At 40.2% G+C, this 18,599-nt stretch overlaps 1 protein-coding gene and 1 pseudogene across 4 annotated transcripts in view; both read left to right on the forward strand.

The window, feature by feature from the left end:
- WWC2 (WW and C2 domain containing 2) overlaps positions 1-18,599 on the forward strand; it is a 213,211-nt gene that overhangs the window by 114,867 nt on the left and 79,745 nt on the right. For 3 of the 4 annotated variants that reach the window (XM_043558145.1, XM_043558164.1, XM_043558154.1), the window contains 2 exons: positions 1,470-1,673; positions 2,486-2,562. In XM_043558145.1, coding sequence (XP_043414080.1) covers positions 1,470-1,673; positions 2,486-2,562 — 281 coding nt within the window. Of the gene's footprint in view, positions 1-1,469; positions 1,674-2,333; positions 2,367-2,485; positions 2,563-18,599 lie in introns of those variants that run through there. The other variant, XM_043558174.1, reaches the window with a different exon arrangement.
- On the forward strand, positions 8,049-8,943 carry LOC122479172 (annotated as a pseudogene).

An 18,599-nucleotide genomic window follows, 5' to 3' on the forward strand; every position in this document is an offset into this window, starting at 1 on the left:
GTTAGACGTTTCCAGAACCAGCCTGGCCCCGTGGTCCACGTCAGATCCCCTCACGTCACTGTCTGGGCTTTGACTTACTGCAGCCTCCGGGGCCAACCAGTGATACTGAGTTGGGGTGCCGGAAGATTGGGCTTCACACGCAAAACATCTTAAACAGCACGTGTCATGGAACATTCCAGCAAATTAACAAATTAATTTTCCTGTCCTAATTGGTCGGGAACAGGTTCTCGTATTCATACAGCGGCAGGCCCGTTTTGACACACCTGTTTTGGCGGTAACTGATTGAATTCAGAGAGGTGACCGCCTGTCAGCACAGGGAGGTCGGTGCCGTGGAAGGAAGGTGTACCACAGTCCCCCCGTCCATGCTTGCAGGGCCACAGGGGGAAGCCCCTGGTTCAGTCAGGAGGCAGGAGGAGCGAGGGAGAGAGCGCCGGCCAGAGCCGCCTTTGCGGTTTCCGTGGGGAGGAATGGGCGAGGCAGGGCGGGCAAGTTTGGGCAAGCTCGAGATTGGATCGTCTGGATAATTTCGTGGAGAAGGCAGCGAGTGGGCCGTGGCAGAGGGGTTCGTTGGCATCTCTTGTGGAACTTTGAAACCCACCATTGCTTGGGTTCTACCCACAGAAACTCTAATGGGCTGGGATTTTCTTTTCGTAAGAGCTCTCTGGGCGATTCTAGCATCCAAGACTGCAGAACCAGGAACCGGGCCGTAGAGTGTTCTTCAACCAGGACCAGGCTTTGGTTTGGCTTTTTCGCTTCTGCGTTGGGCTTGTTTTTAAAGGTCAAACCCACTGTGGAATGACAGATATTTTCGTAAAGTACAGGAAAAATGAATTCCTCGAAAAAGGGAAAAGAAAGTGGAAAACGCAAGCCCCAATATTATTAGAGTCATCACGATACAATAACTATGTAAAATTGCTATGCAGATTTCAAAATGTTTCCTCGTGACTTCTCTACTTTTCGCAGTGGACGTGTGAGAGAGTTCGGGGACCCGTGTAGTCTGCCCGCAGAGACTCTGAGTAGCGCTGATGTAGAGGGCAACGTGGCGTCCCGGATTAAGTAAATGGAAACATGCACCGTGGGAAGCAGATTGGGTTCAGATCACACAGGGCCTTGAATGCTGGCATAAATAGCTTGGCTTTTATTCTGTAGGTGTTGGGGAGCCAGAGGATTCTTGAGAGGAATGGCGGGACCCCAGCTAAGGAAGCCGACTTTGGCAACTTGTTGTAGGATGGCTTCCCAGTGAGGATAAAGTGTTAACGATCTGAAAGGGAGTGGACTGTGGGGAGCCCTGGGGATAAATAAAACTTGTATCAGATTTCTGGAGAAGTCACTTCACAAATAACCAACAAACTGCCTAGGGTATATAAGACTTAAAGCTGGTAAGTTTTTTTTTTTTTTTTAAAGCTTAAATAATCCCCCCCCAAAAAATCATTAAATTCTCAACAATAACCCACCTGGTGTATTTTCAGAAACCACACAGATTGAAGATCCACGGAAACAGTGGAGGGGGGAACAGGAGAAGATGCTCAAGGACTATCTCTCGGTGGCCCAGGATGCTCTCCGGACACAGAAGGAGCTGTACCACGTGAAGGAGCAAAGACTGGCCCTGGCCCTCGATGAATATGTACGATTAAATGACGCCTATAAGGAGAAGTCAAGTTCTCACACAAGCTGTAAGTGCAGTGTGGCTGTTCAGACCGTGAGAATGGGGACCGAAGTGTAGCTAAGAGAAGGCCACCTGCGTTTCGCTGGAGTTGCCTGTCGAGGCCTGTCCCTTCCTAGGCAGAAAAAGTCCCCGGAAGCCAGGAGAGAGGGCGAGCGCACCCCGCAGACTTCTCAGCAAGGCGCCTCCCCTCCGTCCAGGCGGCAGTCCCTCCCTCATTTGTGGATCATCAATCCCTGGTGGTTTTCACTCCTCTGCCTGATTGCCTTTTATTTATTTATGAGTTAATGTTTACCTCTGCGGGTCAAGGCAAATAATTCGGCCCCCTTTGCTGCTCTTGTACCATATTTTAGCGGGAGGAGCTAGAACTGTTGGCTGGAATGAAGTTTTCTGTCGATCACCCGCTTACATCTCAGAAACGGATCGCCTGGAGCCGGTTTGTTTAAAGAAGCAGTTTTGATGTGAGCGGCTCAGAAGTTCTGCTTAAACTACCGGTTTCTGGGTAACGCACAGCTCTGACAAACCGTGTGCACGGGAAGGTCCTCTGAGAGTTCGTACATAGGCGTGAAATCCAGAAACCAGTAGGCTCCATGGTCTTTAAGGCATTCCTCTTTCTTGAGTTGTTTTTAAAAAAAAGTATAAAGGTTCGAAGACTACTTTTTATATTTAGGTGTCTGATGAATGACAATAAAGGAGTTATAAAGTAAGTATCCACAAAAGCATGTAAATCTCGTTTTTAGAGTTTGTAAATTCCAAGCTGAGAGTTAGTTCTACAACTGGTAAAAGTTCTTTTTTTTTTTTTTCTTTTTTCTCTTTGAAAAGTATTCTCAGGATCTTCATCCAGCACTAAGTACGATCCCGATATTTTAAAAGCGGAGATCTCCACTACGCGATTAAGGGTAAGGTTTTTCTTTATCATGGTTCTATGTTTAACATAGGCATCGAATCTGAGGGTGACGGAGAGGGCTTTAGGGATCTGGCAGGAACGTCCTCCACTTTTCCCGGAAGCTGGCCATTCTGCCTTTGTTGCCACGTTCAGTGCCCGAGACCGTCCTTGTTGGAGAGACCGCGTGTTCCGTTACTCGGCGATTGTTATTACCTGCATTGTGTTACGTGTATTATACGCACCCACTATGTTAAATGTACTTATTTAATGTACACTAATGTGACGTTACAATAGACTTAGAATATTTAGTATATTAAATCAAAATTTGAGTCTCTGTAACCTTCCCTGACCATGCTGGACAGCGTCTTCCAGAGCTGAGGGTAACTGCCCTCCCGTTGGACAAGCCGGTACTTACAGGTGCCCACAGATCGTGTTCCCACATCATCCCTTCTCTCGCTCAGACTTCACTCGTTCCTCACACTGCCTCATGGCTTTGTTTCCTGATCTTTACCTTAAATCTTTTTGACCGAACTGCTGCTAAGGCCAGACCTTGTGTATCCTTGATGTTTGGAGTCCGAAAGACCGTTCGTCAAGTAACTGCATTCATGCAACCAGGACGTAGGTCACGAAGTAGATTATTATCATGACTCCAGAAGCCCCCACTGCGTCCCTGCACCGACGCTGTCCTTCTCCCGAAAGGTAACACTGGCCGCCCCAACGTGGTAGGGGAATTTTTTGCTTGCTCGCTTTGGATTTTGTAAAACGGGAATGTTACCATACGTATCATGAATGGCTTCCCTTGAAGGAACATTTGGAGATTCATCCACGTTAGCCTTTACTGCGTTAAAGCATCCCACTTTTGTCTGCACACCCTGATTTCTGTATCTCGTCTAACTACCGATGTACGTTAGCGTTTATTCCGATTTCCGGTAATTAAAAAAAATACCTTTCTGTGATGCGTGTCTTTTGGTGCACGTAAGTACACGTTTTCATTTGTTGTGAAACTCGGAGAGGACTTGCCATGTTGGAAAACACACATGCTTCAACGTTAGCACTTGTTGACAAAGGGCTTCGGGCCTTCTAATTTCCTGATACCCGCCCTTAAGGTTTAAACTACTTTTTACACATAGCTTCTGCATTCATCCCCTAGGTTTTGAACTTCGTATTTTTATTATCGGTTCAAAATATTTTCTAACTCTTTATGATTTCTCATATAAGGGTATTCATTTTTAAACAGTTGAGGATTTTCTTACCTTTTTTTTTTTTTTTTACTGATTTCAGCTTAATTCTCCACTGTTTTTTTTTTTCAGTTCTAAAATTTCTATTGGAGTATTTTTTATTTCTAGTTACTTGCCCACATTCTGCACACTGATATGTAGGTTTTTGAACAAAATAATCCGTTGCTTTTGAGCTCCACATCTTTATTAATACAATGTCTAGATTTCCTATACGTTGGATTCTTCAATGTGGTCTGTTTGTTTCTCATGACTTTTGGTCACTATTTGGGCAAGCTTCGTATCGCTGCTTACTTTTTATTAAGAGCCATGTATTATGAATGAGGAAGTATAAGGATAATTTGAACTTTGGGATGAAATTGTCATCCTTCAGTGAGGATTCAGTTTTGCTTCTCATGGGCAGTTAGGCCAGGGGCCGATAATTATAAATCCGTCTCGGGTCAAGCTATCTGAAATCTGGGCTTCATTCTTCTTCTAAGAGCGGGTCTATTTCCCGTCTACCCTTTCTCTTAGGGCAGAGCTCTTCAAAATCCCAACTGAAATTTGAGAACGTTTATGAGGGCCCCTTCTGCTCGACTGAGGTCAAACTCCAAATCTCTCCCCTGAACCTCTCACCTCTACGGGATCGATAATAGCTCTGTACTTGTGGCTTCAGTCACTGTCTTCTCCCACCTTTTCAGCCTCTCTGTTGTACACACAAATGCTTCAAAAGGAAAAACATCGCCTAGTCTGGATCCTGACTATGAGCTTTCCTTACCTTTTGAGTCTTTAGCACAAGTTCCTGCTGCCGTGGTAGTTCTCCCGTGTCTTCATGTAGATGTTTTGTTTTGTTTTGTTTTTTCTCACAACTTTTCTATTTGTTCTCAGAGGAAGAGTGTGAAAACAGTTTGTATTCTTAGAAGCTGTATCTCCCTTCAGTTTGGATTTCTTGGTTTAATTTATGAAATCATTAATAGAAGTGTTCTGTGTCATTCTGCCATAAACATCCGTCCAGTGTATCACTGACCCTTTACTCCGTCAGCCCACCATATGCCTCTGTACGTTTCTTGAGACTATCATGCGATGGCTGGTCAGATGCCTTGTTGTTGTACCTCAGTCCTGTGTCTACACATTTCTGTGATCTGCTTGGCTAGTTACCTTACCTAAAAAATGGAAATGAGGATATTTTGTCCAATTTACTCTTAGTAAACTTCAGCACTCACTTGAGCTATGCACTTCTCAGGAAATTATTACTTATGATTGCCCTTTGAAATTTTAACAGTTTTTCACAGTTCTTATCTTTGTAAAACACGTTGTAAATGGAATATTACGCGAGGAATAGTGTTCCATTTTTTACTTTTAGGAAAGATGTAAACCAAAGAAAAGATTTAAAAGCAAACGCATGTAGGATATCTCATCCACAGAAACCATTTAGAAGGAAATGAAGCCCCATTGGAATTGGGGGATCCCAGGAGACCCCAAGTGGTCACATTCCCCAGACCTGTCTCCTAATGCAGCTGGCCCTCTTAGATAAAGCTTGTCTTGCCCCAGGTTTGATGTACTCTTACTATCAGCAGTCTGTATTTCATATATATATTTCATCACTGTGAGGCCACAAAAATGAGCTATAAGGGAGTGCCCGCCTCAAGAAAGCGCTTCCTTCCAGAAGAGGGTGTAAGACATTAATAACCAGCTGGAATGTGGGAGATCAGAAATGACTGTCTTCGTCTTTGTCGTTCGTGAATAGTTTAACAATTCCTGTCAACGTAAATGCCTTTTTATAAGCACTCCCACAGAAATTGGCCCTTGTGGTCTATGCTGCTACTGTCGTGGTCTGAACACTGTGAAACAGATGGCGCCCTCGCTCTGCTGTTTGTGCACATTTTGGCCAGGTAGCCCTTTTGGAATGCCCCCGCCATCCGGAAGTGGATGGGTGACTTGGCAGAGTCTCATAGATGTTGGTAACTTGGCCCTTCTTGGCTTGCCTCCCCTTTAGAAATCCCTGTGTCTGTTAGTCCCTGTCACAAGCTGATGCCACAGAAATAATAGCTCATGAATGAGCTAACTCTTCCTTGCTTTGGGGTCTCAAGTACCTGCCTGCATTTTTGGTCACCAGCAGTTGTTCAGGCATAGCCAAACACTAGCGTCATGCTTCATTATCTTGATGTAATGGCGTAAGTAGATGTCGTACACTTGTTTTGCTGAATTAGAGCTAGTTGGTCAAGTACTGGGGAGCCAGGTGCTTAGGAACATCTATCTAAAACATCTGTTTTCGGTCATAGGTATTGGTGATGATTGGGTTTTCTTTTCCCCCTTGGTCAAGGGATAATAGTACTTCTTGACATCTTATTCGTCATTATCGAAATGGTGAAATAAGTGAGTTCATGCTTTTTATTAATATACTCATGAGTTTTAGAGGTGTCATCTAATGGTACGAGAAAATCTTTCTTGGGAAGAGGAACGTAAAAACTTTTTACTGCAAAATTTATTATTTCTACAGGGAAGTCAGCTATTTCTCAGGAAACTGGGAAAAAATGCTATTTACTTCATTCATAATAGATACTTAGACCATAGCCTTCTTGGGATAGAGAATGGAGTATCTCGTACAAGCTAAAACTTTAAATTCAGCTGATATTTTAAAAAAACTTATACTCCATAACATACATTCATGGTAAAAACTCTCAACGAAGTAGGTTAGAGGAAACATACCTCAACACAATAAAGGCCAGATAGGAAAAACCCACAGCTAACATTGGACTCAGTGGTGAAAAACTGAGAGCTTTCCCCCTAAGGTCAGGAACAAAACAAGGCTGTCCTTTGTTAAACACACTTTTATTCAACATAGTACTGGAAGGCCTAGCCACAGCAATCAGACCACAAAGAGAAATAGAAGCCATCCAAACTGGTAAGGAAGAAGTAAAACCTTCACCATTTGCAGATGACATAATACTACATATAGGAAATGCCAAAGAGTCCACCAAGAAACTACCAGAACTGATAAATGAATTCAGTAAGGTTGCAGGATACAAAATCAGTATACAGAAATCGGTTGCATTTCTGTACACTCATAATGAAGCAGCAAAAAGAGAAATTAAGGAATCAATCCCATGTACAATTGTACTGAAAAAAAGAAAATACCTAGGAATGAATGTCGTCGATGAAGTAAAAGATCTGTGCACTGAAAACTATAAAACATTAATCAAAGAAATTGAAGACAACAAAAAGAAATGGAAAGACATTCCACGCTCATGGATTAGAGGAACAATATGGTTAAGATGTCTAAACTACCCAAGCAATTTACACATTTAATGCAGTCTCTATGAAAATACCAACATTTTTCAGAGAGCTAGAGCAAACAGTCCTAAAATTTGTATGGAACCACAAAAGACCCTGAGTAGCCAAAGCTATCATGAAAAACGAAAAAACAAAAACAAAGCTGTAAGTGTCATAATTCCAAACTTCAAGTTATATTACAAAGCTGTAGTGATCAAAACAGTATGGTACTGACATAAAAATAGATACATAGATCAATGGAACAGAATAGAAAGCCCAGAAATAAACCCACAATTATATGATCAATTAATTTTCAACAGAGGAGGCAAGAATATGCAATGGGGAAAAGATAGTCTCTTCAACAGATTGTGCTGGGAAAACTGGTCAGCTCTATGCAAAAGAACGAAACTGGACATTTTCTTACACCATACACAAAGAATAAACTCAAAATGAATTCAAGACCTAAATATGAGAACTGAAACCATAAAAATCCTAGAAAAATCATAGCAGCATCTTTTCAGATATGTCTCCTGAGGCAAGGGAAACATAAGCAAAAATAAACTATCGGACTACATCAAGATAAAAAGCTTCTGCACAGCAAAGGAAACAACAAAACTAAAGGACAACCTAGTGAATGAGAGAAGACATTTGCAAATGACATATCCAATAAAGGGTTCGTGTCCAAAATATATAAAGAGGTTGTACAACTCAGAAAAGCAAACAATCCAATTCAAAAATGGGCAGAAGACATGAACAGACATTTCTGCAAAGAAGACATCCAGGTGGCCAACAGACACTTGAAAAGATGCTTAACATCACTATCATCAGGGAAATCAAATGAGAACCACAGGGATATGTCAACGCATACCTGTCAGAGTGGCTAAAATCAAAAACACAAGAAACAGGTGTTGGCGAGAATATGGAAAGAAAGGAACCCTCATGCAGTGCTGGGGGGAATGCAAACTGGTGCAGCCACTGTGGAAGACAGTAATGGAGGTTCTAAAAAAATTAAAAACCGGTTCTGTGCCTACTGGTGGTGGCCACCTCACTGTCTGGTAGAGGCGTGGAATTGGTGGCTGTGGCTTTGGACCGGGATGAACTGCACTCCGCGTGGAGCCCGGTCCGCCGAGCCACAGCCATTGCCAGTACAGCCGTCGCAGTTGGACTGACCGTTGCCGCAGCAGGATTCACAGGCCATTATGTTGTGCAAGCCACGAAACGTGTGGAGCCTCGAGTAAGACCAGCTTTCCGAAGTCTACCAAAATCTGCGTCAATGGAGAATATCAGAGAGGTGGGTTTGAAGTCACAAAACGAGAAGCGGCGTTAATAGTAGATGTAAGCCCTACTGTTAATAAAGGAAAAATAAGAGCTGCTTATTGACAAATTACGCTTTTAAATCATCCAGACAAGGGAGGATCTCCTTAGATAGCAGCCAAAGTCGGTGAAGCTAAAGATTGACTGGAAAGTCAAGCTAGTAAATGAAGTCAATGTGTGATGAATTTTAAGTTCTTGTTAGTTTACGTATACGAGTGCCAGCTTTTTATAAGATGGCTCAAAGCTAAAAAAAAAAAAAAAAAAAAAGAAAGAGAAAAGAAAAATAGAAAAAGAAATCCAGGAATTGCACCACTGGGTGTTTACCCAAAGAATACAAAACATTAACTTGGAGAGAGATATGCATCCCCATATTTATTGCGACATTATTTATAATAGCAAATATATGGATGCAGCCCAAGTGGCCATCGATAGATGAATGAATAAAGAAGATACGGTGCATGTGGAATATTTTTTCACCCATAAAAAATGAATGAAATCTTGCCATTTGAAGCAACATGGATGCATCTAGAGAGAATAATGCTAAGCAAAGTCAGACAAAGACAAATACCATAGTATTTCACTCATATGTGGAATTTAAGAAACAAACGATCAAAGAAGAAAAAGAGACCAAAAAACCCCAGACTTTTAACTAGAGAGAACAAATAGATGGTTACCAGAGGGGAGGGGTGAAATAGGTGATGGGGATTAAGAGTCCACTTGTCTTGATGAGCACTGAGTAATGCATGCAACTGTTGAATTACTATATTGTACACCTGAAACGAACATAACACTGTATGTTAACTGCACTGGAATTAATAATAAGAAAATGTAAACATATAAACACACACACACACAACTTATATTCCCAGTTACATATAGGTGAGAGTTGATGAAAATTTGGTGGAGAAAATAGGTGGTGAATTTTAAATTATTACTGTTGTTTATTAAAGTGAAATAAAATGTTAGAAGTGTAAAAGAAAATCCCTAGAAATACAAATGCATTTGAGAAATTTATTGAGCACTAAAACATATTATGTGATCCAACTTTTACTTTTGCATAGATAAATAAATAAATAAATAAATAAATAAATAAGGCCCCTTTAGTTAAATTATATACACTCCACTCCAAACACATGGCTGGTTAGTGAGCCACTTCTGTTAAAAACTGTGTCCTATATTTTGTTCTCAAATATATTTACTCCTACATTGCTAACGTGAATTCACTTTGAATTATTTCTGGCAGCGGTGATGGACTCGGAAAAGTCGTCTCTAATCTTACCTGTTTGTAATCTTGTGCATAGATTTATAAGAATGGCAGTTAAAGTTCAATTTGTCCCTTCCTGTGGATAGAGTTAACTCATGTGAACATCGAATTATTACACTTTAACTAACGATGTAACTAACACAAAAATCCTAGCGGTGTGCTTCCGATGAAGAAAAAAACATGCCTTCTGCGAATGTCCATTGCTGCCGATAAGGCTTGTCTTTCGACCCGACACAGGAGGTGTCTTTATACTCACGCTACATTTAAGACTTAGCGGACGTCCCAAGTTCTTCCAGCTGTGATTTACCGGATATTGAAGGAGCTGGAGCAGTACTGAGGCCTCTGGCACCAGCCCGTACATTAGGCAAGGCTCTCGTTCCTTCAGGACGTTCAGAAATGAATTTGCATTGCAGTCGGTGCTGGGCTAGAAAATAGTACACCGGTCTCAATCGTGAGTGAAAGGAATGATGTGACTTGACTCACATTCCTTAAGAAAGAGAGAGAGCAGACTGAAAGAGAAAAGGAGGCAGGAGGACTCTACTGAATGCAAGAGCCACATTATAGTTGTCTCTATGATGACGTGCTAGGAACTTGAAGTAATTAAAATTCATAACCTAGGAGTGCTTTTTTCGAAAACCGTATTCAGACCTTGAGGAAAGTGACTCTGGAACACTTTGTCACATCCATTGATTTCATCATATTTTCTTTCTCTCTTTCTCTCTAAGGATTTTGGTCTCCTTTTCTAGCTTTGACAGGGGCCATCCAGCAAGCGAAGTAATATATACTTGAAAAGAAATCCTTTATTGACACTGTGCTGCTGGGGAGAGGCTTCGTTTCTTCTCACCCAGATGAACTACCATCTCAGCCTCTCTGGCCCTGACCTTCAATCTCCTCCCTCTTAACTCAAAAACATTCTTACATCCGTAATGCTGACGGCAATTTATAAAATGAAATGCAATTAACTTCTTTTATGAGAAAATATGTAGTCACAGGCAGACAGGAAAATGATAATTCGTAAGTGATCAATTTTAAATGATTCTGTAAAGCCCGGAAACTCATTCTCTCATTTTTGAAAGGCCGTGGGAGTTCAGGTTTGTGAAACTGTATGTGATAAAGATACTACAATGAATATATTCAAACTAGTACTTATAGTCTGATACTTTTTCTTGATACTTGCACGATAAATACATTGACCTAATGTGTTCACATAAATAAATAGCATATTTATACTATATGCATTTTGTAATCTTCAGCATTTTCATGTGCATGTTTATTTCTAGAGTTGAGAGCGGGAGACATGATACTAACCGTTTCTACTTTATCAGAGAACCGGAATCAGAGAGCTCCTTCAAGGTATAGGAAAATAGAATTTCATGATTTGAGATTAGCCAATTGGACACCAGATTTAGATCATGTGCCTTTAGAGAGAGAAAGGAAGATTGAGGAGATAGGTCCAAAAGGGAGATATTTTGTAGGCTGTTGGAATCATACAAATCTCTTCTATCTTTTAATACATATACATTTTTAATGTTTGTTTTTATTTTGGAGAGAGAGAGAGAGAGAGAGCGAGTGCACTAGCGGGGGAAGAGCAGAGAGAGAAGGAGACAGAGAATCTGAAGCTGTCATCACAAAGCCCAACGCGGGGCTTGAACCCACAAACCGTGAGATCATGACCTGAGCCAAAGTCGGGCGCTCAAGCGACTGAGCCACCAAGGCACCCCTCCCACAAATCTCCTTTGAGCTCGAAATGGCTCAAATTATGGAAAGAGCCTAAATGTCCATCAACTGATGAATGGATAAAGAAATTGTGGTTTATATACACAATGGAGTACTATGTGGCAATGAGAAAGAATGAGATATGGCCCTTTGTAGCAACGTGGATGGAACTGGAGAGTGTGATGCTAAGTGAAATAAGCCATACAGAGAAAGACATATACCATATGGTTTCACTCTTATGTGGGTCCTGAGAAACTTAACAGAAACCCATGGGGGAGGGGAAGGAAAAAAAAAAAGAGGTTAGAGTGGGAGAGAGCCAAAGCATAAGAGACTCTTAAAAACTGAGAACAAACTGAGGGTTGATGGGGGGTGGGAGGGAGGGGAGGGTGGGTGATGGGTATTGAGGAGGGCACCTGTTGGGATGAGCACGGGGTGTTGTATGGAAACCAATTTGACAATAAACTTCATATATTGAAAAAAATAAAATGCAAAAGAAAAAAAAAAAAAAGCTCGAAATGGCTCATTACAGCCCAGGAAGGATTAGCTGCTATAGGAATTGGCTTCTAACAGCTGACAATTAAAGAACTGGACAACATCTATAAAACAGCTGCTCTCGGACACTGGATAACAGGCAGTTGAACACTGTAATCTCTTACCGAAGTGAAGCCGAGTAGGTGAGCCCTGAGATCACACCGTCTCCAGTGGAGGGAGAAGGTCTAAAACATAGTCTACTTGTGTGCTTGAGCTGAAGAAACAGAAGAATAAAGTTCGGTGAAGTGGAAGCGTCTGGAATTTGTGGGGAATCCTAGAGAGGAAGGAGCTACAGAGAGAGAAGGAACAAGAAAAACCTCTGGAGCCTTCTAGTGTGATCTCCTCAAATCTCTGAGTGCTAAGCATGGTATAAAATGTGACAAGAATGGGGAAGGAAAGCAGCAGGGCAAACAATTCTCAGAGCTCGTAGGGCTCGGAATAGTTTGTGTTCTATGAGCCAGAATGGAGAGACCTCATACGCTATGGGGCAGTAGGAAGAGAGCTCAGTAGTGGGACCACATTAGTCTAAGACTAAAGGCTGCTCTCGAGCTGCCCTAACAGAAACCACGAGCGAGCCTTGAACAGATCACGTGTATTTAAAACAGTTTAACTCTGTGCTAGACTGAAGCCCAGCACTCTTTAAAAGAATACATCAGCATTCAGCACCAATGGCGTAAAATTCACAGTGGCCAACATCTAGTCGAAAATTTCCATGCACGTTGGGAAATGAGAGTAGTGAGGAGAGGCAGAAGGAAGGGCCCCCGAAGGGGCATGAGGAAGCTTTCAGGCGAATGATGGATATATTCTTTATCTTGATTATGTTGGTGGTTTTGTGGGTATATACAGGTCAGCACTTATCAAAGTGTGTTGTTTAAACACACTCACATTATTATATGCCGGTTATACACCAATGAAGCTGTTAAAGATTGCCAACCAAAGAAGCAAGAAAATATGACTTGTAAGGAAAACAAGAAGTGACAGCTGTTATTTAATTAGCAAGCAAACATGTTAAAATATGTTATACAAATTGTTCAACAATGTAGAGGAAAATAGGAGAGAAATAAAAATATAAAAAAGCTCAAAATAGAAGTTTTATAGATTAAAAAGACAATCTCAGAAGTGAAAAATGACACCAGTTGAGAAGAACCTATATGCTAAGTAAGATCAGTGAATTTGAAGACACTTGACTAGTTAACTATCCAAAATGAATTACACAGATGAAAAAAGCCTGAGAAAACTTTAACAGCGCATTAGTTTCCTCTGATACAATCTTACATGGCCTAATGTATATGTTAGAGCCCCCACTAAAGAGCCAGGAGGAAGAAATCAAAAAAAATACTTAAAGAAATTAAAACTATAGGGGCGCCTGGGTGGCGCAGTCGGTTAAGCGTCCGACTCCAGCCAGGTCACGATCTCGCGGTCCTCGAGTTCGAGCCCCGCGTCAGGCTCTGGGCTGATGGCTCGGAGCCTGGAGCCTGTTTCCGATTCTGTGTCTCCCTCTCTCTCTGCCCCTCCCCCGTTCATGCTCTGTCTCTCTCTGTCCCAAAAATAAATAAAAAATGTTGAAAAAAAAATTAAAAAAAAAAAAAAGAAATTAAAACTATAAATCCATAGGTACTCCAAAGCAGAATAAAAACAGAGATCACACCAAGGTATATTATAATTAAATTGCTGAAAATCAGTGATAAGGAAAAAAAAAATCGTAAAAGCAACCATAGAAATTAAACACGTTACATGCCGTGGAACATTAAACACATTACGTACAGTGGAACAAAGATAATCAGAACAGACTTCTCATCAGAAACTATGCAAGCTACAAGACAGTAGAGTGATATCTTAATACTAAAAGAAAAAATGTCAACCTCGATTGCTACACTTAATGAAAATATCTTTCAAAACTGAAGGCAAAAACAAACAACCCACTTCAAAAATGGGCCCGGGACTTAAGAGGGGACTTAAGAGACTCGTGTCCCAAGAAGAGATGCAAATGTTCCGTAAGCATGTGAAGAGATGACCAACACTGCTATTCATTAGGGAAATACAGATCAAAGCCACATGGAGATATCACCTCACACCATTAGGAGGTTTTGGTGTTTGTTTCTAAAGTGGAAAATAAACCAGTATTGCTGAGGATGCGGAGAAATTGGAATGCTTGTGCATTGCTGGTGGGGATGGAAAATGATCCAACCACTGTGGAAAACAGTATACCAGTTGCTCAGAAACAGAACTGCCATGTGAAATAGCAGTTCTGCTTCTAGGAGTCCCCAAGCAGATTCTTGTACACCAGTGGCCATAGTGACATTATTCACAATAGCTGAAAGGTAGAAACAACCTGTATTAGTCAGAGTTTTCCAGAGAAACAAAACTAAGTGTGTGTGTGTGTGTGTGTGTGTGTGTGTGTGTGTGTGAAAGAGATTTATTATAAGAATTGGTTCACATGATTATGGAGACTGGCAAATCCAAATCTGCAGTGTAGACTGGCCAAAGATGTGGTTCCTATGCAAAGCTTACAGGTGGAGACCCAAGAGAGCCAGTGGTACACATGAAGTCTGAAGGCAGTCTCTTGGAGAATTCCCTCTTACTTGGGGAAGCTCATCTTTTTGTTCTCATCAAGTCTTCAGCTGATTGGATGAGGCCCACCCACATTATAGAGGTAAAGCTGCATACTGAGTTCATTAATTTAAATGTTAGTGTCACTCAAAAACATTCCCATGTTGACAATAAAATTAGCCACTACACAACTTGTATATCCATCAGCAGATGAATGGCTAAACAAAATACGGTGTGTGTGTGTGTTTGTGTGTGTGTTATTCAGCCTTAAAAAGGAATGAAATTCTGATACATATTATAACATGAATTAATTCTGAAAATATGATGCCTAATGAAATAAACCAGACACAAAACAATACTGTAATCATTCCCCTTATGTGAGGTGCCTAGAATAGGCAAATTTAAAGAAAGAATAGTTGTTAGCAGGGACTGGGGGAGGGAAGAATGGGAAGTTAGTGTTTAATGGGTACAGAGTTTCAGTTTGGGATGATGAAGATATTCTAGAGATGACTGGTGATGATGGTTGCCCTTAATACTGCTACATTGTACACTTAAACATGGTTAAAAGGTTGGGGCGCCTGGGTGGCTCAGTCAGGTAAGTGTCGGACTTCGGCTCAGGTCATGATCTTGCAGTATATGGGTTCGAGTCCTGTGTTGGGCTCTGTGCTGACAGCTCAGAGCCTGGATCCTGCTTCAGATTCTGTGTCTCCCTCTCTCTCTGCCCCTCCCCTGCTAGTGCTCTCTCTCTCTCTCTCTCTCTCTCTCTCAATATTAAAAACATTAAAAAATAAAAATAAATACAAATAAAAATGGTTAAAAGGTGAATTTTATCATATGTATATTTTACCACAAAATTTTTTTAAGAGAAGGTAAGGTAAAGAATCTCTTCAGACACAAATTCTGTGAGAATTGATTGCCTTTAGAACTGTAATATACTAAATGCTAAAGGGAATTTCTTCAAGTAGGGAGAGAACAATACCATATGGAAATTTGGATCTCTATAAAGTAATGAAAAATGTAGGCAATAGTAAATAAGTGTGTGACTAGAAGACTTTTTAGTAATTTAAAGTCTTTTTAAATATATTTGCTTATTTAAACAAATATAATAAAAATATGTGATGGGGTTTATGAAATATTTAGAAGCAAAATACAGGATATCACAAAGGTTGGGGGAAAAGAAACTGATATTGTCACAAGGCACGTAAGAAATATAATACTATTTGCAGGTAGTCTGTATATTTTATACACTAAGGCAGGAGTGGCCAAAACTTTTTTTTTTATAAATATCCAAATAGTTAAAAATCAGATTTTGAGAAATGTTAAGCAAAATTATAAGGTATCCTCTTTGATTTCCTGTTTTCCCACCTTCCCTGGTGATAGCTGAATATGGTGGATCTTACTTTCATGATTAAGTTATGTTATATGGCATATTTAACTTAAAAACGGGAAGATCATCCTGGTGGGCTGGAAAGAATGACATGAGCCCTTTAAAAACAGAGCATTTCTAAAGGGAGACAGAGACAGAGAGAGAGAGAAACAGACTCTTAACTGTAGAGAACAAACGAGGTTACCAGAGAGGAGATGGGGGGGGGGGGGCGGGGCAGGCGGATGGAGGAAATAGGGGATAGGGATTAAAGAGTACACATATCATGATGAAATAAAGTAAAATGATAAAATTTAAAAAACAGAGCATTTCTGTAGCTGGTTATAGAGAAGGAAGTCAGATGTTCAAAATACAACAGGCATTTAATGCACCATTTCTGTATTCAGGATGGAGGAACCCACAGGGAAAGGACCTGAAAGTGACATTTGCTGATAGCCAGTGAGGAAACTTACTCTCAGTCCTTTATGGAGCCATGGGAATTAAATTCAGCCAATAGCAAGAATGTAATTAGGACTGAATTTTTCCCTAGAGCTTCCATATGTGAGAACTCAGCCTGGTTGACACCTCGATTTCAGTTTTGTGATACTTTGAACAGAGAACTCACAAGCTAGACCTTACTTGAGCTATTAAATGAGTGTAATTTTAAGCAGCCAATTTTGTGGTAATTTGTTCTGCAGCAACAGAAAACTGATAGAGAAGGCCACATACAGTCTCTGCCCTAGGTTTTCTTTTCAGTTTTGGGGGAAATTATTAAAAACATGAAAACCATGGTTAAGTCATGAGCCATAAAAAATTAGGCCACAGGGTATGTTTGACCCACAAGCTGTCATTTGCTGATCTCTGCCCTAGAATAACCACTGAGAAAATATAGAGATTTTAGAGTTATTACTAATAGTGGAAATAAAATGGAATCATAAAAAAGTTAGTTACTCCAAAACGAGGAAGGAATGGAGGTAGAAAGGGTAAAAGAATATAGGTGACAAGTAGAAAACAAATATAGTAGATTTAAACCCAACTGTATCAATAATCACACTAAATGTAAATGGTGTACACTCTCCAATTAAAAGGCAGAAATGATCAGAATCGTTAAAATAAGATCCAACTTTATGATGGCTCAAAAGAGCTATTTTAAATATGAAGGCCCAGATAAGTTAAAAATGAAAGGAATGAAAAATATCTACCACGAAAATGGAAATACAAAGAAAGTAGCAGTTGCCATATTAACATCAAAGTCAACTTTAGAACAGGGTAGTATTACCAAGGATTTTATACTAATAAATCCGTTCATCAAAGGACGTAAATATGTGTGCACATAACCCTAAAGATGTATACACATAACAGAGCTTCAACTGGGTTTCAATATACTCATAATTGTATACCTTTAGCCACAATCTAATTTTAGAACATTTTGGTTTCCCCCAAAAGGAACCCTGTGCTTATTAGCAGTTCCTACCCATTCCCCAGACCTTTCTTCTCCGCCCAAGCAACAACTAATTTATTTTCTGTCTCCAGATTTATCCATTCTGAACATTTCACATAAATGGAATCATATACTATATGGTCTTTGTGACTGGGTTCTTACACTTAGCATAATGTTTTCAACATTCATCCATGTTGTAGCATATATTAGTACTTAATTCCTTTTTATTGCTGAATAATGTTCCATTGTACAGATATACCAGTTTCATCTATTCATTCATTAATTGGTGTTTATTTGGGTTGTTTCCACTTTCTGGCTATTATGAATAGTATGAACACTACTACACAAGTGTTTGCGTGAACATATGTTTTCATTTTCCTTGGGTAAATACCTGTGAGTGGAATTGCTGGGCCATATGGCAATTTACTGGCTTATTTTAATTACTTATAGGGATCTAGCATTGACCTTTTGTATTTTTATCTAATATGTGTATCTCGGGGTAATATGTTTCATAAATATATCGTACGGTTTTTTCCACTGGCTTTTGTTTCATTTTCTTTTTATTGCTGTTAAAGTTTGATTTATATGTATACACACACACACATATACATACACATATATTGTATTCAGTCTTCTTGTTTCTGATGATAGAATCCTTGTATTAGTTATCACAAATGGCTCCAACAGCATCTGGGATTGTTTTCTCTATTCTTTTTTTTTTTAACATATATATATCATATATGTATACATATATATATATGTATACACACACATATGGAGAGAGAGAGAGAGAGAGAGAGAGAGAGAGAGAGAGAGAGAGAATCTTAAACAGGCTCCATGCTCAGCACAGAGCCCGACTCAGGGCTTAATCCCACAACCCTGAGATCATGACCTAAGCCAAAATCAAGTTGGACACTCAACTGACAGAGCCACCCAGGCACCCCTGTTTTCCTCTATCCTTCAGTAAAGTCAAAAAATTGTTTATTATTGATCCTTTATCTATCTGGAGCTGATTTCTCATTTTCTTTAAAGGTGACTTGAGATGAGGCAGGGTGGTGAAGGATACTTAGTGAGGTGCAAGCAATTGTGAAGAGAAAGATTTCTAGAAGGAGCAAGTTGACAGTTGCCCTTTGTTGGTTTGCTAAAGGAGCTCTCGGCAAGACAGTAGAGAAAGTGGTGAAAAGAGAAGGTAGTCATTAGTAAAATGCCATTTTGCTCATTATAGTTTTAATGGTGCAAGGTTCACTTTTAGGGCAGATGTATGAAACCTGCCTGTCTTGTGATCCTTCCAGGGTTCACAGATTTCCGGAATTTACTTTTCTTTCAGTGTCCTCTTCTTTCTCCCTCTTTTAAAATAAAACTTATTATACCAGGATTGTAAGAA

The sequence above is a fragment of the Prionailurus bengalensis genome, chromosome B1, assembly GCF_016509475.1.
Source record: "Prionailurus bengalensis isolate Pbe53 chromosome B1, Fcat_Pben_1.1_paternal_pri, whole genome shotgun sequence".
Lineage (NCBI taxonomy): Eukaryota > Metazoa > Chordata > Mammalia > Carnivora > Felidae > Prionailurus > Prionailurus bengalensis.